Genomic DNA, 22,844 nt, shown 5'->3' on the forward strand with positions numbered 1-22,844 from the left:
CAAACATATAAATTTTTATCAAAAATAATATTTGGTAACAATCACAAATTTATTTAGAATTTATCATACTAAAAGATAAATATTTAATATATATATATATATATATATATAATATAATTAAATTAGATAAAATTTTATTATGTAAAAAATAAACTATCAAATATTATGAAAAAAAGGTTTTAGACTATAATAATATTTTGAAAAATTAATATATATTTCACAAATAAATTTGTATAATAAAAAGAAGCAGCAAATTTCACACAAATTTGATTGGCTGGGGATAAGCATGATTTATCTGTACTTAGCTGGTGACAAAGACTCCAAAATTATTATATATATATAAACTTAGTTCCAGTCTCTTCTACCAATATTATTACTATTATTATATGCAGGAACAAGAGGAGACCTGAGAGCAAAATCGCCATGGAAGCAGTGGCACTAAGCAGCTTATCAGCAAGACTAGCAATTCCGATTCGAATCAGCACTTACTTTACCCGCTCTTTCGTTAAGCCTCTGTTCATTCCGTTCAATTTCAGAACAATCAAAGCCTCTAAATCACCTGATTCCTCTTCCGCTGTCGTCGACGTCGAAACCAAACATGTAAGATCTCTCTCCCTCTCTCAAAAGCATATCAGCAGGTGGGTTTAAATCAATTGATGAAATTTGATGCTCCTGTTGGAGGTTTACTAAATTTGTCAAGGATTGCTAAACTTAGTAAATTGTTCAGAAGATCATGCTCTGTTAGACTGTTATGTTGAATATTATGAAATGCATCCATTGGAACTGTTTCATTCACTAATTCTAGATGCATCTTTTTAAATACATTATATTTGTGCAAAGGATTCACTCTTGGATGGCAGAGAAGTTATCAACAGAACGAATATCTTAGCTTGTCCAGTTTGTTACAATCCATTGTCTACCAAACCTAATCCAACAAGATCTGTGTATGTCTTCTCTCAACTCTAAGATCACTTCTTCTCACGGGTTCCCTGGCTATCTACTGCTTGTGATTATATGTTTATAAATGCAGTGAACAGGAACGAGGGTCTAGTTTAAATTGTAACATATGTAAGAAGTCTTATTTTGGTAATGGGACACATATTGACTTGACTGTTATTGGTGGGGCAAAAGAATATGGCGAAACTATGCCAGCTTCCACAGAGATTTTTAGGTAATGAATTCTTGACTTCGTCAATACATATTGGTTTGATTCCTATCATGCACATCTTGAATAACATACTTGAGTTGGAATTTATAACAGATGAGATGACCTTCTTGATGAACTGTATAGTCTCACATTAGTAGCTTGTGTTATAATAATTGTAATTCTAGTTCTTTTTAATCTTTTCTTTGTTAATCTTTGGTGGTGCTCTATGCTAGAAATCTAGGTGATAGAGCACTAAAGTATGTGCATCATTTTGGAATCAAGTCCATGCATACATTAGCTGTGGCTTTTACTTTTCTTATGTTGCAAAACTGTAATTTCTTGCAACAGGACACCTTTGGTTTCATTTCTTTACGAGAGGGGTTGGCGACAAGGTTTTTCAATATGGGGTGGTTTCCCTGGCCCTGAGAAGGAGGTCTGTTATCAAGATTTGAAGCCACTTCCCTTGAGAAAAAAGTTATTCTAGTTGTGATTTTTATCATAACTCTTGTGTGATGAAGGGTTATTGGGTCTAAATAACTTTTTTTTTTCTATCATCAACCAAAATACCCTAGCTTATTTTTTTTATAACAAATACAAAAGATGTTTTAGTCATTTAACCTAAATAATCCCAAATAATCTACTTTTTCATTGTACACGTATTTTTTTTTCCAGAAAAGAACGAATTATTTAAAAAACCCTACATCGAACAACCTCCAATGTTATTCAAATTCTTGCATATATCTACACCCTTTACTATGATTTAACATAAAGCACAAACATGCATAACTATTACTAATGCCGAATAAGAATATAACCCTTGCAGTTTATTTAACTTGACCTGGATAGGTTGGATGCTTAGCAACATGTGTAATAAAATGTGTGATGAATTCTAAGCCATAATGTGTGCCTATAATTCATGTTTATTGCAGTTTGAACTAGCTAAAGAATACCTGAAACCAGTTTTAGGGGGCAATATCATCGATGCAAGTTGTGGTAGTGGAATGTTCTCAAGACTTTTTGCCAAGAGTGGACTGTTTTCTCTTGTTGTTGCTTTGGATTATTCAGAGAACATGCTGAAGCAGTGCTATGAATTCATTCAGCAGGACAATAATTTTCCAAAAGAGTACACATCTTACTCTTTTACTCTATTTTAGTTGTTTACGGATGAAAACCAAAAACTTGGAGAGCCTCAGCTCTGCAAAGATGATCTTAGTTCAGTTATAGAGATTGCATTAGAATATTTGATAACTATATAAAACAGATAATATAAAATCATCCTATAACTAATATTGAGAATACCTGATAGCTATTTAAAATCAAAGAATTCTAAATTGCTGAAAAACAGGGAAATCACAATTTTCTCAGCATTCTATTTTATTTTTAGGAACCTAATCTTGGTTAGAGCCGACATTTCGAGACTTCCATTTACTTCAAGCAGTGTAGATGCTGTGCATGCTGGCGCTGCCTTACACTGTTGGCCTTCTCCATCTGCGGCAGTAAGTTGTTTCATCCTGCCTATAGTTTTTTCACTATAATTGCTTTATGAAAATGAAATTGGCGGTGTTATCTTTATATTTTTCTTATAATCATTATTGTTCACACATGGGAGAGATCTTTTTTATTCAAATTGGTGTGGTTGTTTGTTTTCAGGTAGCTGAGATAAGTCGAGTTTTGCGCCCTGGTGGAGTTTTTGTTGCTACAACCTATATATTAGATGGCCCTTTTACATTTTTTCCATTGTTGAGGCCTCTTCGCCAGGTAACTTCTTCAAAACTTAAATCGCCAGATTAAATTGGTCAATCTTTTTGTTGCAAGTCCCCAAACAACAATATTCTATGAACAGGTCCCCAAACTGAGATTGAAACTTTAAAAGTAGCAAATAGGAAATGATAATGAGCCCTATTTGGAACTTAATTTGTCACAATCTTTGTTGAAATTCACATTCACATCCCATTGAAAAAGTTTTAATTGTTGTTGATAAAAAATAGGACATTGGAAAATTCTCGGGTAGCCATATATTCATAGCTGAAAGGGAGTTAGAAGAGTTGTGCAATGCATGTGGGCTTGAGGGTTTTACTTGCACCAGAAACAGGCGTTTTGTAATGGTTTCTGCCAGAAAATCCGGGTAATGACTTGTTTGAATTCTCACCATAACATATTATTATTGTATAATACAGAATATTTGGGGTTTGATCATCATCTTCTGTGTAGTTTGTATAGATGCTTCACTTTATTATACTGCATATTTATTTGGTAACTTATTCTATTGAAATATTAAATTATACCTATTTATTCCTTTTAGTAATTAACATTTATTCATGGTAAAATTCTTTCATATTAATCAATTTGAGTAAATACAATTGAACCGGTTGTTTTAGTTTTTTATGTTATTAGGATTGTAACTTTGTTATTTGGACTACCAAATTATGGAAACAGAATATGCAAATCACATAAACTTAAAACTCTGAGATCATCTCCAACCCACCTGCAAACCCATCTCCAAAATAGGTTTTAGCCCTCCAACCCACCTGCAAACTCAACTGCATTTTGAGTTTTCCTGCAAATTCTCTCTCTTCCATACCCAAATTTGCAGGGACACTATTCACATACTCAAAAGTTTTCAAAATTTTCATTTTAGTCCTTTTAGTTTGTTTTTAATTAATTTACATAACTTATTTATATTTTAATTTGTATACCTATTTTATTTATTTATATTTTAATTTATTTATATGTTTAATTCATGATAATTTTAATTTGTTTATATGATTAACTTATATTTAAATTTGTTTATATTTATATTTTATATTTTTTAAGTATTATAAATTTATAATAATAAACAATATTGATAAAAAAATAATAAATAATAAAAACAATTTTAATAAAATAAAACACGTAGAACAACCGAAAAAGTAAAATAATCCAAAAGGTTTGTTTTGTTGTATTTTTTTTTTGTTTGTGAAATGTAATTTGTGTTTATTTAATAATGTTTAATTTGTTTAATGCAGTTATATAAATAATTGATTTATAATTAGAATTTAAAAGTAATTAATAAGTTGTTGTAAAGTTATGGGTTCAATTTGTAATTTTAGATAAATATATAGATAATATTGAAAAAATTAAAAATTATTATAAAAAGGAATATTCTGAGAATATTCTTTTGAGTTTGGGTTTTTGGGTTGGAGATGAATTACTGTTTGATGGGATGTTTACTGTATTTTGGGTTTGAGAATAGGTATTTGGGTTGGAGATGGCCTGAGTAGTTTATTTATAATAACTTTAATTCTTTAAAATTATTTTCATATATATATATATATATATATAATTAACGATGATTAATTCTAATTTGTCTGGTCGTGAAAGTAAATTAATATTTGGATTTTTTTGGAGGTTATCTGTTATATTTTTTAAACTTAAAAAGTAAAATTTGTAAATATGACTAATAGAAATTTATATTTTAAAATTAATATAAAGTTTTGAATAAACATTATTTGTAATTTTTGAATTATTTTTTTATAGAATAATTTTAAGACTTAAATTATGTTTTATGAATTGAATAATATATTATTTTACCTCAATAATTCTATAATTTAATTTATATGTTAGTGGGTATTAAATATCCTCTTTTGTTTTGAATCTTCAATTGAGTGTCAATTAATAATGGACACTTTTGGTTAATATACTAATTAACTATTTGGTTATATATATATATCAAGGTTATAAATTAAATTCAAAAATTACAAATAATTTACCGATTAAAATGTTCATGTTTTATATTTGGGACTACAGTTTGAATACATATTTGTGAAGTAGAATATATGGTGGTATATGTGGTTGTGGAAAAATTATATGTACACAGGACATGTGGGTGTCAAGTCCTAACCCGTGTTATATGTACACAGGACATGTGGGAGTCAAGTCCTAACCCGTTACGTAGTATTTATGGTTACGAACTTGAGTAATGAAAAAGATCTTTTTTATGCATGTGAGTGTCGGACCTAACATAATATGTGGTATATGTGATTCTGAATTTGAGTAATGAAGAAGTTATATGTGAATGTGAGTTCAAATTTAAGGAAATTATGGTTCCAATTTAAGCAATAATAGTATTTTCTTTCAACGAGTAATTGAATTGCATTTTCTTTTATCGAGAAACTAAATATTTCATTTTTTTTGACTCGTTATATAGTCCAACATACATCAATGAACTTTTAAATCCAAGAAAAAGTCAATTATCTCACAATTTACTTAAAATGGATATATATACTAAATATACAAAATTATTTGAATAATCAAACTTCACTATGATATAATAGTCAATCATATATAACAAAGGCAGTAAATATAAGAAAATTATTCATTTATTTAGATTTTTTTTCTTTCTAAAATATCATTATACTTTTTTTTTCCAAAACTGTAGACACGATATTTTTACACCCAAATAATTAAAATAAATATATTCGGTCTAATACAGTGTACATACACCAATACTAGATATAATATTTAAAATAAATAATTAATCTTAGAGAGTAAGAATCTCATTCATGATTCAATTAGATAAACAAACATAGAGATGTATATAAAGATACTCGCAACGTTTGTTATAGAGAGAGACTATTTTATTGATATTTCACAAAAGAGTCTAAAGGGGAAAAAGTGCATGAAAAGTAAAAAATTTTAGGTCCAGACATAGCGTGCTTCGATATTAGAATCTTCTTCTGCTTCAGCTCGCTGGGCTTTCTCATACTAGTTCCAGATATTTTGTTCGTTTTGCTTGGACATTCATTTGGAAGGAATCCTGCCATCTTCCGAGGTATTCTGCATAGATCCTTCAGTTTATAGGTCTATTTATCGCGACAACAACTTCAATGTAACTATAGTCGTATTGCCTGGACAAGTCATGATTATTGTAGTAGATAACCCATTCTAAGCCCATGAGCAGAACAATTGGCTTGTCATTCATCACGAACGCCATTTTCTTGATGGGATACCAGATAAGAATGTCCCAAATTTCATCATTGTCTTGTACCGGAAGTTCGGGCAAAGCTTCCTTCATTTTTTGGTATTGGATGAAGGGGGACATGATGCCGTTAGGCAGAACTGGCGGTAGGCGCTTGAGGTTATCAAACAACCATATGTAGAGGATTAAGGTGAACCCTTTTTACTCATAGTGGAAGATCCATACAACTTGCTCTTAGAGAAATTACGACTATCATGATCTTCTATGTCCCTTTTCCTTGTTACGAGGAAGGTATTTATAATAGTTGGGATACCTCATTCTTCTCATACAAGTCAATTTTGGCTGCCAAAAATGTCATGCCAAACTTGGGAACTTGTGGTTGTCGATTGAGCAAGGGCTAGATACCCACAAATTTCTTGTTCAATCTCAATCATTTTGGTATCTTGTGCTATCAAAATGAGTCCTCCAATCAAAAGTTATATTTTTTGATTTTATAGATTATTTAGTCATCAATCTTCGAGGGAAAATTCTATAATTTATGGTTATAAATTGAACACCATGCTTGCACCAATAAGGACTCTTTGTCGAGGTGTGTAAACCTCGGAAAAACCCTTTAAATAGGTTTCGTGGAAAAGATTGAGGTTCGAGAATTTCAACCTCGGTTTGCGTGTTAGGAATCTTTTTTTAAAATAAACTTTATTTTTAAAAAGTTTTTAAATGATCCCTGACAGCTTTAAAAATTATTTAAAAATATTTAATTCGAGGTTCAATTTTAAATAATTCGGAGATTTGCGGTAATCAAATTATAATTTGATTTTTAGAAATCCCTTTAAATTAATTAAACATAACTAATTTAAAATATTATTTTTTTGGAAACAGAGTCGCTAATTGATTTTTGAAAATCAATAAAAAGTGGCATACGTATATAAACGTATTGGTCAGAGTTTCTTTTAGTTCGTAGTTTGGTTATACTCAGGAAAAGGCTATTCTACTTCATCCTCCATACCCGTTTTAACACGGTCTCTACTTATAAATTTGACTTTATAAAAATAAGTTGTATAATGTTTTAATTTATCGATTACTCTTCTGGTCCTAAGCATACATAAAATTTGTGCGTTATTTAAAATATTGTAACAACAATATTCAAATGTTGGTACCTGTTGTTGATGACGTTGACTTAGGATGGAAATACCTGAAGAACATCAGTTGTTAAAAGCATTAATGTTTAAACAAAAATCCCAAAAGAGCCTTTATCGAAATAATTTTTGTGGAAGTATCCGGAAAATATTGTAAAAGTATTTTCTATTTTTTTGGGGTTTTTAGAAAATGGTTTTAGGCTCCAAATTTACAAAAATATTTTTGGGTTTTGAAAATGAGAACCAAACAGGCTTTAGGACCGAAGTCCTAAGCCTTGGGTTTGTTTTCATCGATCGGAGTTTAGGAAACTCAGTCGGACTCATCGGTCTAGGCTAAAATGCCTCGGTTGAGGTGTTAAGGACTCTTGGTCATTTGCTAGGATTATCGGTCGAGATGAAGAAACCACCGGTCTTGGACTAGCTCTAAGCTAAGTTTATCGGTCATAGGTTCAGGAATTCTCGGTTAGTGTTGAGATTCTTCGGTCTTAGGTTTGACATCTCGGTCTTGGTTGGAAACCATCAGTCCTAGGTTTAGGAGTTTTCGGTCATAGGTCTGATGTCTCAGTTGGATATATAAATCCTCGATCGGACCTCTCGGTCCCTGATTAAGAACATCAGTCGGACCTCTGGGTCCTATTGAAATTCTCGGTCGAACCTCTCGTTACTAGAACATGTTGATCATCATCTCAATGTATCAATCGACTTGGATGATGATCAAATCGTTCAAAACAGTTTGTGATTAAAAAATGAATTTTTTGTTTTAAAACTGTTTTGAGGAGAAAAGAGCTATCCAATAACTTCCTTATATATATCTTATATACTTGATTGATACCAAAACAAGAACATTGGCTGTTTGTTTTAACCAAATTAAGAACTCAAAATTTTCAATTATTTTGAACATTTTGTTTTGATCAAACATGATCGGGATGAATCAAACATGATTTAAATAGTTGTCCGCAAGATTAAAACCATGTTGGGAAGCTTTTTAGTCTGTGATTTAAAAGAATTAACCCAAGAACAGGAAACCTGTTTTTTTTTCAAATTCAAAATTGGTTTTTTCTTATTAAGATCGATTGATCGATTATGGATTTCATAGAAAGCTCATAAATGATAATAAGATTGATTTCAATCATCAAATTCAAGAACCATATAGCATACAAATTTATGAAAACTGAAATATAAAAATTTCAATTCTAAACTGGAAGTATGAATTAAATGATGATATGAAGCTTACTAAGGATTAGAGAAAACTCCTTAGATCTTAGGGAAGCTTTTTGGATTCTTAGATCCAAGCTTTAGAACTTTAAAAATAAAATTTATAAAATTCGAAGCTTTAAGCTTCAATGGCATATTTTCGGATTTCTTTGATTCCGAGCTTGAGATGTTATCTCTTGCCTTCAAAATGATTGAGGGGGGCTATTTATAGTTGTCTGGGGTCAGTTGATCCATCCAAGTGGATTGAATCAACCAAAAGCGGTTAATGGTGTTTTGACTATTCTTGGATCAACTTGGTGATATAGGCACTGATTGTGCCTATAGATCTAGGGGGAATGATCATCGTATTCTTTTCTTGGAGAATCTTCATCACTTGAATCAAAGGCATTACTAGATCGTCAAAGACTCTAGGGGGTCTAGATGCCTTTGGGGGTGTAACCTTGGTAGATGTGGTTGTACCTACTTTAGGTTGTGGAGGCTTACTTGGGCTTGTCTTTTGAGGCGATTGCTCCTACCAGGCAGTGGTTACCTAGTGTACTTATGTCTTTTCCTTTCTTGGGAAACGACTTGGAAGTGAGGTAGCTTTGACTAATTTCCTTCTCTCCATTCTTTCTCGATTGCGTCATCGAGATTATTGCTAGTTTTAAGAATTTTCTTCGTATTTTTGATGTTTTGATGACGAATCCAACATAGTATCGTTCGCTAACGCTTTCCAAGATCATATAGATTTGTCGATGTTCGCTCGGGAGGAAATCAGTGCTCTTAACGATAACTTTCCATCTTTTGATAAACACGGAGAATTTCTCATTTTCTCGTTACTTGATGTTCTTCAACCTTTTTTATGGTCATTCAAGGTTGAGATGCATTGAGAAGCGTTCTATGAATGCAACAACCAATATATTAGGATACTCTTTTGCTCTATAGATAGACTATCTTTTGTTGGTGATACTCTTTTGCTCGATATAGTATATCAGGATTTCCTAGAGCATCATTCATAGAACGCTTCTCAATGCATCTCAACCTCGAACGACCATAAAAGATATTAAGAAATCAAAGAAGGAGGAATGAGAAATTCTCTATATTTATTGAAAGATGGAAAGCTGTCGCCGATGAAATCGATTCCCTCCTGAGCGAACAACGTCAAATCGATATGATCTTGGAAAGCGTTAAAGGACAATGTTCTGTTGGATTCGACGTTAAAACCTTCCAAAATATGAAGAAATTATTGAAAACCGGCAATAACCTTGATGAAGCCATCGAGAAATAAAGGAGAGAGGAAAAAGTAATCAAAGCTACCCACCTCCAAGTCGTTTCCCGAGAAAAGAAAAGACAGATGTACACTAGATAACTACTGCTTGACAAGAGCAATCGCCTAAAAAGACGAGCCCAAGTAATCCTCCACAACTTAAGGTAGATACAACTACTCTTACCAAACCTACCCCTCCAAAGGCTCCTAGACCTCTTAGAGTCTTTGACACTAAGAGTGAACGCTTAAGGGTTCCGGTGTCTTAAGGGTGAACGCTTAATAACACAACACACACTAGATATAGTCCAGTTAAAGACTAAAACCGCTTCTTAACACTACACAAGCTGTCACAAACCTCTTGAACTAGGTTCAAATGCGGAAATGGTTCGTTTCAACTTGAAGCAACACACACAGTTCTGTTTGGAAGGTATTTAGAAGATATCGGTTTAAGGAGAAAGCCGGTTTGGTTTAGAAAATTATTAGTTATTTTGGTTCGGTTTAGATGTTTCGGTTAGGTATGAGTGAGTGAGCCGGAATATGAAAATAAAGAACACGAAACAGGATTTTATGGATGTTCGGAGTTTAATCTCCTACGTCACCCCTTCTTCTCAAACAGTGAGAATGATATTCAATAAGGAATATTACACAATCACAACACACAATGCCGAACGAGTCTTATTTACTGCTCGTCGGTTACACCACTCACAATGATGTAATACAATACTTTTACTCAATAGTAAAATACAGACAATACACAAACACTTTCAGGAATTTCAAATCACTATTCGAGGTTGTACGTGAAATCACAATACCAAAAATTTCTGCACCCAAAGGCTGAGGACCACTACTGCTGATCAAAAGACCGAAGATTTCTACACCCAAAGGCTGAGGACCGCTACTGCTGATCAAAACACCGAAGATTTCCGCACCCAAATGGCTGAGGACCGACAAAAAGTGCAATTTTTCGACCGATCTAGATTTGCACCTCAGCTAAAACCAGGTATAGGACCATGGAGGCTAACCACAGTCCTTTGGCTTTTTTTTTTCATTTTTTGGGGTCTTTTTTTGTTTAATTTGGTTGATTTTATTATTTGATATAAGTTTGTGATTTATGTGATTCTAGGTTAGCATAAAATGGTTTAAATCTAAAATGTAAAGCGTAAGAATTTTTTTAAAAAGGCCAAAATTAACTAATAGAAACCTTAGGGGCGTTGTGGGACATAGCATCTAAAAAACTCTTTCCCACACGTAACCAAACACCGAACTCACATCTCTTAATTTCCTAATTTTTAAAATTAGGTGGCGACTCTCTTTTCGTGAGAATTAATTAATATTGAAAATTTTTTTTAAAAAAAGGCCTATGACATACTTACCATTAAAAAACTCTCAATCTCTCTCAGATTCGACAGGAATGTAAGATATGGAGTTGTTTATAAAGCCTCATTTTTTTAAACTTCAAATTTTCAAACATTAAAATTAATTCCCCTCACGTTTTCAAAACAAAATTTTAAAGAGCGTCCTTGAATTTTCAAACTAGTCGATCAAAAAAATGTTTTTCAAAAATCGATCATAATCAGCTCTACATAGGAAGCCAATAAAATGTTTGATGAATTCATGTGATTCATATTTATTGCAGTTCGAGATGGCTAAAGAATACTTGGAACCAGTTTTAGGAGGCAATATCATTGATGCAAGTTGTGGTAGTGGAATGTTCTCAAGATTTTTTGGCAAGAGTGGATTGTTTTCTCTTGTTGTTGCTTTGGATTTTTAGCCGTGTACGATATTCCAATTTTATTTTTTAAGCATCATTATCAAAGTCGTCAATTTGGGTTAGGTCTGTTGGGTTTTCCCGCCCAGTCAAACAATTTAGACGGGTTGGGTTGAAATATTAGCAACCCATTTGGAAGTAGGCCTACACGGGGTCAGCCCGCTCGGGTCGCGGGCCTAGGCGAGTAAGACTTGGGTTGGCCCGCGGGTTGACAAAAAAAACACTAATCTGATTTATATCTTTATAGGAATATGCAGAATAGCCTTAGTTTTTTTCTCTCTCAGGCAGCACTACAGCAGTCAATACTCAATACTTTGTCTATCGGCTACTTATTTGTTTTGCATTTCTTCTCTTCGTTTATAGACTTGGGTTGGCCCGCGGATTGGCAAAAAAAACACTAATCTAATTTATAGCCTTATAGGAATATGCAGAATAGCCTTAGTTTTTTTCTCTCCCAGGCAGCACTGCAGCACTGCAGCAGTCAATACTCAATACTTCGTCCATCGGCTACTTATTTGTTCCGCATTTCTTCTCTTCGTTCTCGCCTTCAAGGGTTCGTGGATTCAAACTTGGTTCTAGACTGCAGCATTCAATGCTCAATACTTCGCTCATTGGCCGTCGGCTACTTATTTGTTCCGTCTTTATTCTCTTTGTTCTAGCCTACAAAGGTTCGTGGATTCAAAATTGGTTCCAGTCTAGGAGTTTTACACTAAAAGTCTGAAACATAATATTTTGTTAAATAACATATTCATTTTCGAAATGAACTCCTCTCAAAATCAAGGTGTTAATTTGGATGTTGATGAATTTAAAATTGTTAAGCATGATGAAGGGTCATCTAAAAAGTCTAGAGAATATTCCGATATTTGAATGTATTTTAAGAAAATGAAAGGTATTTAAAATAAAGAAAAATTTGAATGTAATGAATGCAAAAAAAAACAATATAAATGTGGGGGTAAACATTGTGGGGTAAACATTATGAGACTTCTACATTGTAGCGTCATGTTAAAACTTGCAACAAATTGAAGTTTCACGACATAGAACAAATGATTCTTATTTTCTAGAACTATTAATGATTATTATTTATTTTTATTTGTAGTAAGACAATATGTGGGCTGACCCGCCTAACTCGCAACCCACCTTGGGTTGGATGGAGGATTTTTAGCCTTTCGGGATGGCGGGCCGGTCTGTCGTTGACCCGTTAAACGATGAGTTTTGATAGGTAGGTTTTGCACTGCCATATGTTGGCCCGTCTGACAGATTTAATCATTATATATATATATATAGATAAAGACAATTTCAAATTAGACTTATAAAATTAGTTTGGTTTGGGTTATTTCAATAACTCAAACTAATCTAACATTAAAAAAATTTCACCTTCTCAAATTATCACCAATCATTCTATTTATTTATTTTTCATATATCTTAAAAAACCCAAATTCAAACTAAATCTAATTTGATTTTAGTTTTTTTAATTGGTTATCAATTAAAAAAATTTATGTGAAAAAGTGTTATTTAAAATTATTTTATTTAAATTATTGAATGTGTTATTTATTTTAAAATTTAAAAATAAAATAAATATATTTAAACTATGATTTAATGATAAAAAATATGTATATATTAAAATAATATAACAATTTAACATTAAAAAACAAAAAATCTATGGAGCTCCCTCAGACAGCATTAGTTTCCTTATAAGGAAAGAAATATTAGTTTCCTAAAAAGGAAGTTTCGGGAGTAAGATGTGAGTAGATAATATATAATAGTATTATATCATGCAACTTGTTTTGACACGATTCTTTTTATCGAGAAAATTGGTTCACTAGATAAGCATGATATTAAAGCTGTCCATAGCTAGCTGTTGACAAAGACTCCCTTTTTATATTTATTTATATTCTCTACTCTACTCCAATCTTTGTCTTCCAATATTATTATCATTACAACAGTAAGAGAAGAGGTGAGAGAAGCGAAAGCTCTAACCATGGATGCAGTTCTAAACAGCTTATCAGCAGGATTAGTAATACCGATTCTAATCAGTGGTTACTTGATCAGCTCTTTCTTTAAGCTTTTACTCATGCCCTTCAATTTCAGATCAACCATTGTTCCATCCTCTTCCACTTCCGTCGACGAAACTAAACCTGTTAGATCTCTCATTCTCTCAAAATCTTATTACCGGATTGTTTTGAATCAATTGTTAATTGAGTATTTTGATATTTATATTGTGGTAGGGCATAAAATTCATGTTATCAATCAAGGTTATGGTTTCAGTTATATTTTTTATTTAGAAAATTATTGTGATCTTTGTACTTGAGTTACTCTAGTGAGTTAGTTTATCTTTAGATAACAAAATAAGAAATAAATATGGACAAAAACCATGGGTTATGCATAGCATTTTAAAGCCATGTCTCATGTTTGTTTGTTTTATGATAAGAGGAGAGGAGAATCCTTATGGCGCTCCTCTTGCGACTAGTCACAAGCCTAGCCGAAGCCAATGTGGCTCTAGTCCAACTTAGAAAATAAAATAGGTAAGGTAGAAAATCAGTGTTGAAGTGTGTGGTGTCCCGATCAACCAGAACTAAGAATAGTAACTAGATAGAAAGAAGTGGAGGGCGAAATGAGGGAAAAGAAAAGATAAGGAATAGAAAATAGACAAAGGAAGATAGAAAAGAATACCGATGGCTCAAGAACAACTTGTAATTTGTAATTAGAGAGAAACTAGTAACTATTTAGTACAAAATATCAACATACTAAACTAGTCTATGGTTATATAGTCTATTAAAAATGATAATAAAAGACAACTAAAAAAACAAGATCAAATGTGCCCCCAACACATTATGTGGGACACAACAAAGTGTTGGAAGAACAACCGGAACCGAATGGTTCAGATTGGTGACTGGTTTTGTAACGTGGGTAACAAAAAAAATTATTTTTTACAAATTGATTGATGATTGTGTTCTTGATGAAGAACGATGGGTGAGGATAAAAGTCGTTTTAATATAAATAGAGACAAACTAATATGGATAACTGATATGTTACTTCAAAGATTGGAGGAGAAACGGAGTGTCAAGCTCAATTCTAGTATTTGCAATTGCAATTTTATACGTGTATATCTACTTAATTAATTGTGTTAATAATAGAAACAGTTTTGTTACATTGAGAAAATGGATGGGGAATAGATCTAGTCGGACGGTTTTAGTAGTTTGTTATATATACTACTCAATACCCGGTGTATTTTGCTTCATGGATTTTCATTTTATGGTAATAATAGAAACAATTTTAAAATATAGATATTGTTAAAGAGTCATGTGCAACTTTTATTTTTGTAATATTTTCTTAATAAAGATAGGGAGAGGGAGCAGCGACTCTGAAACGAACCTCACCTCACCTGACAGCCACGTAGAAAAAATAATGCACGGTGGAAAAAAAAATTATCATGTCAAAAGTTAGAGAGAGGAAATTATAAATATAAAATATTAGAGAAAGAAAATCATATTCATAAGCATTCATGTTCGGGACATGTTCAGGACATTTTCAGGACCATTATGTCCCGAACATAGGCATGTTTATGAACATTATGTCTCAAACACGACAATGTTCGGGAGCACTATGTTCCGAACATTGTTTTTTCTCTCTAATTTTTTACATGATAAATATTTTTTTCCACCATGACTTATTTTTTTCACGTGGTTGTTAGGTGGGGTCGTTGTGATGTCGTTGCTCCAACGTCGCTCTCTCTATCATTACTCACATTAAAATAATTTAAAATAACTTAATTGATTAATTATATTATTTATAAGTTTAATGCAATTGATTAAGGGTTTAAATCTTAAAATAAACATACATTTTTATAATTATTTGTTTTTACGTGGTGGTCTCTAAGTGGAGTGGCCATATGTGAATGCATAAGTTATATTATTGTAGATCCGACCCTCGATAATTTAAAGGAAAATGATTTTAGTTTGTTAAAAGAGCTCACAAATGTCGTAAAGACACCATTGTCATCATGCAAAGGATGGACTTCGTTCCTCTACCCAGGGGCGAATCCAGGTTTTGAAAACTACCCGGGCTAATTTTTTATTAAAAAAATCTATCCGGGCTAGTTTTATAGTTTGCTGTCACCAATGCCTTTTAGCGACGAAAAATAACCTTTCAACGACGGAAAATAACCAATAACGACGGTAATTTACCGTCGTTATTGATAAGATGCATAAGGCTCTCCGGGCTACAGCCCGGGCCAGCTTGCACTTGGCTCCGCCCCTGCCTCTACCCGACTCATGATCTTTTCGCAATATTGTTGAGAATGCAAGGGCGAAAGAGGAGTACTACGAACCTACCTTGATGAAAAATCAACAAACTTCAATAAATAACAAATAAATAACAAAAGAATATAAAAGAGTGTAAGCTTTAAAGAGGAATGAGATGTACAAGTAGCAAATTGAATGCTTTGAAACCTGATAAACAAAAGTGCATTCATATTTACTTTGATTTTAGTATGTTGAGAACCTCGATCTGACTAATTAGTTATTGTCTTTTGAAATCCTAGTTACTCTTATGGTCCACGAAGGACAAAAATGTTGTAGCTTTCTTACTTATGTTTCTTCTTTTCTTTCTTTGAGTTCTTTTTGTTGTTTAAAATTTATGATTATTTTGATAATAACTTGTATTTTTAAAATTTATGATTATTTTGTTCAGCATTGTGAAATGCATCCATTAGAACTAGTTCATTCTCTAGACCCCAAGCCTGTAACTCTAATGTCATTTTTCTTACATTATATATTTTTTTCTTCAAAGGATTCACTCTTGGATGCCATTGAAGTCATCAACAGAACAAATAACTTAGCTTGCCCAATTTGTTACAATCCATTGTCTACCAAACCTGATCCTACAACATCTGTGTATGTCATCTCTTAACTCTAATATCACTATTGTGCCTCTATTTGACCCTTGCCTATCTATTGCTTGTGATTTTCTCTGAACCAACTAGTTTTATTATATGTTTATATATGCAGGGAACAAGAACGACAATCTAGCTTAAATTGTACCATTTGTAAAAAGTCTTATTTTGGCAATGCGACGCATATTGACTTAACTGTTGTTGGTGGGGCAAAAGAGTATGTTGAAGCTATGCCAGCTTTCACAGAGCTCTTTAGGTAATGCATTGTTCACTAATTTTATACTGTCTTTTTGTCTTGAATCCTAATATTAGACATTATACCCCATGATATGATTGAGTATATTAGATTTTATGACAGGCTCAATCCTAAAACATTTTTGTCTATGTATTATAGCCCCTTGTAATAGTTTTAAAAACAAAAATATATGAAGAAAATTATCATAAACATAATATAATACATCAGATGTGTGGCTTTTACTTTTTTTTTATCTTGCAACAGGAGACCTTTGGTTTCATTTCTTTACGAGAGGGGTTGGCGTCAAAGTTTTAAAATATGGGGTGGTTTCCCTGGCCCCGAGCAGGAGGTCTGTTATCAACTCTACATGTGAAGCCAATAAAATGTGTGATGAATTCATGTGATTAATATTTATTGCAGTTCGAGATGGCTAAAGAATACTTGGAACCAGTTTTAGGAGGCAATATCATTGATGCAAGTTGTGGTAGTGGAATGTTCTCAAGACTTTTTGCCAAGAGTGGATTGTTTTCTCTTGTTGTTGCTTTGGATTTTTCAGAGAACATGTTGAGGCAGTGCTATCAATTCATTGAGAAGGATGATAACTTTCCAAAAGAGTACACATCTTACTCTAAAATCATCTTATACAAAATCAAAGAATTCTAAATTATTGAAATTTAGGGAAATAACAAGCTTTTCATCATTCTGTTTTTATTGGACTCAACTTGGGCTAATCTTTAACCTTGTGATATTTCATTTTTAGGAACCTAATCTTGGTTAGAGCCGATATTTCGCGACTTCCATTTACTTCAGGCAGTGTAGATGCTGTGAATGCAGGTGCTGCCTTACATTGTTGGTCTTCTCCATCTACAGCAGTAAGTTGTTTCATCCTTTTTAGATCTGTTTTCTAAAGAATTGTTTCATTAAGATGAAATTGGTGGTCTTATCTATATATTGTAAAATTTGGTATTTATGTTATATGTGAGATCTTTTGATTCAAATTGGTGTGGTCCTTTCTTTTCAGGTAGCTGAAATAAGTCGAGTTTTGCGTCCTGGAGGTGTTTTTGTTGCTACAACCTTTATATTAGATGGCCCTTTTACCGCTTTTCCATTGTTGAAGCATATTCGCCAGGTTAGTTATGTAAAACAAGCCCCAAAACAACAATATTCAATAGTAGAAATTGATATAAGTAGCATTTGAAATTCAAACATTATTTAATTGTGGGTTTTTGTTTGTTGTTAGAACATTGGAAAATTCTCGGGTAGCCATGTGTTCATTGCTGAAAGGGAGCTTGAAGAATTGTGCAATTCATGTGGACTTGAGGGCTTTACTTGCACAAGAAACAGGCGATTTGTAATGCTTTCTGCTAGAAAGCCCAGCTGATATCTACTTGAGCACATAAGATCTCTTTATGAGGTAACCAACATTCATTGGGTGGATTAATGAGAAGTTCATTGCTCATTTAAGTTCCCATTACATTTTCTTGCTTTACTTGTGTTTTGGGTATTTGATCAACACTTTTGTTGTTTTGTTGAACTTCTTGATTAATTAAAGACTACATCTTTAACTTTTAATGAAACTAACCTTGTTAAAAGTATTTAATTAGTTGTATTCCTTTAAATTCAAAAAAAAAATATAACTTAGTTGTATCCAAATCTTTTAAAACTTATAACAAACTAGTAGTTCAAATTTTAAAATAAATTTTTCGATTCTAAAATTTGTTACCGTATTTTGAACCTATATATTTGCATTTTCAAATTTCATAAGGTTACTTGTTAAAATATTTATCAATTTTAAACAAATAATTAGTTGGTATCAGCGCGATATAGAGCACACCCTAATAAATAATTCTAAAAAATACACTAATAAAATTTAAATTTGCGACCACAATATAAATTTATTTGACATATATAATCAACCGGTATATATTACTTTTTGTTTTTAGTTATAATACAAAACTATTATAGATTTTTAATATAATTTAAAATATAGCAATTGAATTGATAAAAAAAATAATTAACTTTTTTCTACCTAAGACATCCCAAACCAAACTTTCGGACCACTAAATATAACCAAGGTTAAAATACTGCATCTCCAAGGTTAAAGTTGCGATATTGTCAAGCTCGAAACCAACATATTTCACAAGCTTGTTAAAAAAATTAAATCCTTAATCCTTAATTTTTATCTCCAATATTGTGTACATAATTGAACTTTGCAAGCATGTGTTTAGAAGAAAAAACATGTATCAACTCATTTTATAGTTAGACAACCAGCCAATTAATCTCAAATATTTAAAGCATATTATAACAAGTTACACACAAAATCATTTTCATGTTCTAAAGGCTAGTAAATATTAAAAATTAATATCAAAATTTGTTAAATCAAAATAAGAAAAGATTAATGTTTTTCTTGATTAAGATTTTTTACACTATCTAGTATGCTAGTTGAGGATAAATTGTAATAGTTTCTACAAGACTGAAAGGTAAATTATGTGCTGTCAATCTTTTTCATAGGAAGGTTGGAGATAATTTAATGTCATTCAAATTATTGGATTCAATCAAATTAAAATGTAGTATTATCTTTATTAACAATTTTGTTATTTAGCATTATTCTATCCAAACTAGCATTTAGCCCGTGCATTTGCACGAGTAATAATATAAAAACCGTGAAAAAAAATTATGGATAACATTTTTTATTTTATTTTTAATCGTTTTAAGTTTATGGGTGAGTCAACCCACAATCCGACCTAATTATCCATTTACTCAACATCATTATATATTAGTTAGTTAAAAAGTTGAACTTATATTAATATTAAAACGTCCCGCGTTTATCAAATTTGGTGTTGAATTTAAAATATAAAGTCTTTATAGCCTAGTTGGTTAAAAATTTGTACTTGTTTTGTTAGGTTGCAAGTTCGAAACATACCTCTAGCATTTTTAATTTTATTTTTAACCGTTTTAAATTTAAAAACGGGTCAACCCACAATCCGACCCAAGTATCCAAATTAACCACAGCTCTCGACCCGGCAATCCGGACACTTTAAAAATTAAGCATCATTATATATATATATAGATTAGTTAGTTAAAAAGTTGAACTTATATTAATATTAAAACGTCCCGCGTTTATCAAATTTGGTGTTGAATTTAAAATATAAAGTCTTTGTAGCCTAGTTGGTTAAAGATTTGTACTTGTTTTGTTAGGTTGCAAGTTCGAAACATACTTCTAGTATTTTTAATTTTATTTTTAACCGTTTTAAATTTAAAAACGGGTCAACCCACAATCCGACCCAAGTATCCAAATTAACCACAGCTCTCGACCCGGCAATCCGGACACTTTAAAAATTAAGCATCATTATATATATATAGATTAGTTAGTTAAAAAGTTTAACTTATATTAATATTAAAACGTCCCGCGTTTATCAAATTTGGTGTTGAATTTAAAATATAAAGTCTTTGTAGCTTAGTTGGTTAAAGAGTTGTACTTGTTTTGATAGGTTGCAAGTTCGAAACATACCTCTAGCATTTTTTATTTTATTTTTAACCGTTTTAAATTTAAAAACGGGTCAACCCACAATCCGACCCAAGTATCCAAATTAACCACAGCTCTCGACCCGGCAATCCGGACACTTTAAAAATTAAACATCATTATATATATATATAGATTAGTTAGTTAAAAAGTTGAACTTATATTAATATTAAAACGTCCCGCGTTTATCAAATTTGGTGTTGAATTTTAAATATAAAGTCTCTATAACCTAGTTGGTTAAAGAGTTGTACTTGTTTTGTTATGTTGCAAGTTCGAAACATACCTCTAGCATTTTTAATTTTATTTTTAACCGTTTTAAATTTAAAAACGGGTCAACCCACAATCCGACCCAAGTATCCAAATTAACCACAGCTCTCGACCCGGCAATCCGGACACTTTAAAAATTAAACATCATTATATATATAGATTAGTTAGTTAAAAAGTTTAACTTATATTAAAATTAAAACGTCCCGCGTTTATCAAATTTGGTGTTGAATTTAAAATATAAAGTCTTTGTAGCCTAGTTGGTTAAAGAGTTGTACTTGTTTTGTTAGGTTGCAAGTTCGAAACATACCTCTAGCATTTTTAATTTTATTTTTAACCGTTTTAAATTTAAAAACGGGTCAACCCACAATCCGACCCAAGTATCCAAATTAACCACAGTTCTCGACCCAGCAATCGGACACTTTAAAAATTAAGCATCATTATATATATATAGATATATAGATTAGTTAGTTAAAAAGTTTAACTTATATTAATATTAAAACGTCCCGCGTTTATCAAATTTGGTGTTGAATTTAAAATATAAAGTCTTTGTAGCCTAGTTGGTTAAAGAGTTGTACTTGTTTTGTTAGGTTGCAAGTTCGAAACATACCTCTAGTATTTTTAATTTTATTTGTAACCGTTTTAAATTTAAAAGCGGGTCAACCCACAATCCGACCCAAGTATCCAAATTAACCACAGCTCTCGACCCGGCAATCCGGACACTTTAAAAATTAAGCATCATTATATATATATATAGATTAGTTAGTTAAAAAGTTGAACTTATATTAATATTAAAACGTCCCGCGTTTATCAAATTTGGTGTTGAATTTTAAATATAAAGTCTCTATAGCCTAGTTGGTTAAAGAGTTGTACTTGTTTTGTTATGTTGCAAGTTCGAAACATACCTCTATCATTTTTAATTTTATTTTTAACCGTTTTAAATTTAAAAGCGGGTCAACCCACAATCCGACCCAAGTATCCAAATTAACCACAGCTCTCGACCCGGCAATCCGGACACTTTAAAAATTAAGCATCATTATATATATATATATATATTAGTTAGTTAAAAAGTTTAACTTATATTAATATAAAAACGTCCCGCGTTTATCAAATTTGGTGTTAAATTTAAAATATAAAGTTTTTGTAGCCTAGTTGGTTAAAGAGTTGTACTTGTTTTGTTAGGTTGCAATTTCGAAACATACCTTTAGCATTTTTTATTTTATTTTTAACCGTTTTAAATTTAAAAACGGGTCATCCCACAATCCGACCCAAGTATCCAAATTAACCACAGCTCTCGACCCGGCAATCCGGACACTTTAAAAATTAAGCATCATTATATATATATAGATTAGTTAGTTAAAAAGTTTAACTTATATTAATATTAAAACGTCCTGCGTTTATCAATTTTGGTGTTGAATTTAAAATATAAAGTCTTTGTAGCCTAGTTGGTTAAAGAGTTGTACTTGTTTTGTTAGGTTGCAAGTTCGAAACATACCTCTAGCATTTTTAATTTTATTTTTAACCGTTTTAAATTTAAAAACGGGTCAACCCACAATCCGACCCAAGTATCCAAATTAACCACAGCTCTCGACCCGGCAATCCGGACACTTTAAAAATTAAGCATCATTATATATATAGATATATAGATTAGTTAGTTAAAAAGTTTAACTTATATTAATATTAAAACGTCCCGCGTTTATCAAATTTGGTGTTGAATTTAAAATATAAAGTCTTTGTAGCCTAGTTGGTTAAAGAGTTGTACTTGTTTTGTTAGGTTGCAAGTTCGAAACATACCTCTAGTATTTTTAATTTTATTTGTAACCGTTTTAAATTTAAAAACGGGTCAACCCACAATCCGACCCAAGTATCCAAATTAACCACAGCTCTCGACCCGGCAATCCGGACACTTTAAAAATTAAGCATCATTATATATATATATATATATAGATTAGTTAGTTAAAAAGTTTAACTTATATTAATATTAAAACGTCCCGCGTTTATCAAATTTGGTGTTGAATTTAAAATATAAAGTCTTTGTAGCCTAGTTAGTTAATGAGTTGTACTTGTTTTGTTAGGTTGCAAGTTCGAAACATACCTCTAGCATTTTTTATTTTATTTTTAACCGTTTTAAATTTAAAAACGGGTCAACCCACAATCCGACCCAAGTATCCAAATTAACCACAGCTCTCGACCCGGCAATCCGGACACTTTAAAAATTAAGCATCATTATATATATATAGATTAGTTAGTTAAAAAGTTGAACTTATATTAATATTAAAACGTCCCGCGTTTATCAAATTTGGTGTTGAATTTTAAATATAAAGTCTCTATAGCCTAGTTGGTTAAAGAGTTGTACTTGTTTTGTTATGTTGCAAGTTCGAAACATACCTCTAGCATTTTTAATTTTATTTTTAACCGTTTTAAATTTAAAAACGGGTCAACCCACAATCCGACTCAAGTAT

General features: G+C 31.7%; 1 protein-coding gene across 2 annotated transcripts; it reads left to right on the forward strand.

Moving 5' to 3' along the window:
• The first annotated feature begins 369 nt into the window (after window positions 1–369).
• On the forward strand, window positions 370–18,161 carry LOC124927279 (uncharacterized methyltransferase At1g78140, chloroplastic). 2 transcript variants are annotated; one of them, XM_047467671.1, is made up of 8 exons: window positions 370–600; window positions 841–944; window positions 1,031–1,171; window positions 1,496–1,580; window positions 2,077–2,270; window positions 17,356–17,467; window positions 17,617–17,724; window positions 17,836–18,161. In XM_047467671.1, the coding sequence occupies exons 1-8, from the start codon at window positions 424–426 to the stop codon at window positions 17,974–17,976; spliced, it is 1,062 nt and encodes a 353-aa protein (XP_047323627.1). In that variant the 5' UTR covers window positions 370–423; the 3' UTR covers window positions 17,977–18,161. The 2 variants fall into 2 exon arrangements, with proteins under 2 accessions (XP_047323627.1, XP_047323626.1); XM_047467670.1 differs by lacking the exons at window positions 17,356–17,467; window positions 17,617–17,724; window positions 17,836–18,161 and adding exons at window positions 2,532–2,643; window positions 2,798–2,905; window positions 3,136–3,441 and having other exon boundaries at window positions 373–600.
• Window positions 18,162–22,844: the final 4,683 nt, after the last annotated feature.

The sequence above is a fragment of the Impatiens glandulifera genome, chromosome 2 (assembly GCF_907164915.1).
Source record: "Impatiens glandulifera chromosome 2, dImpGla2.1, whole genome shotgun sequence".
NCBI classification, from domain to species: domain Eukaryota; kingdom Viridiplantae; phylum Streptophyta; class Magnoliopsida; order Ericales; family Balsaminaceae; genus Impatiens; species Impatiens glandulifera.

Coding starts and splice junctions, on each gene's coding strand:
- LOC124927279 (XM_047467671.1), top strand. CDS start 424: ATGGAAGCAGTGGCACTAAGCAGCTTATCAGCAAGACTAGCAATTCCG. Junction 945..1,030: donor CCTAATCCAACAAGATCTGT/GTATGTCTTCTC, acceptor TTATAAATGCAG/TGAACAGGAACGAGGGTCTA. Junction 2,271..17,355: donor GACAATAATTTTCCAAAAGA/GTACACATCTTA, acceptor TTTCATTTTTAG/GAACCTAATCTTGGTTAGAG.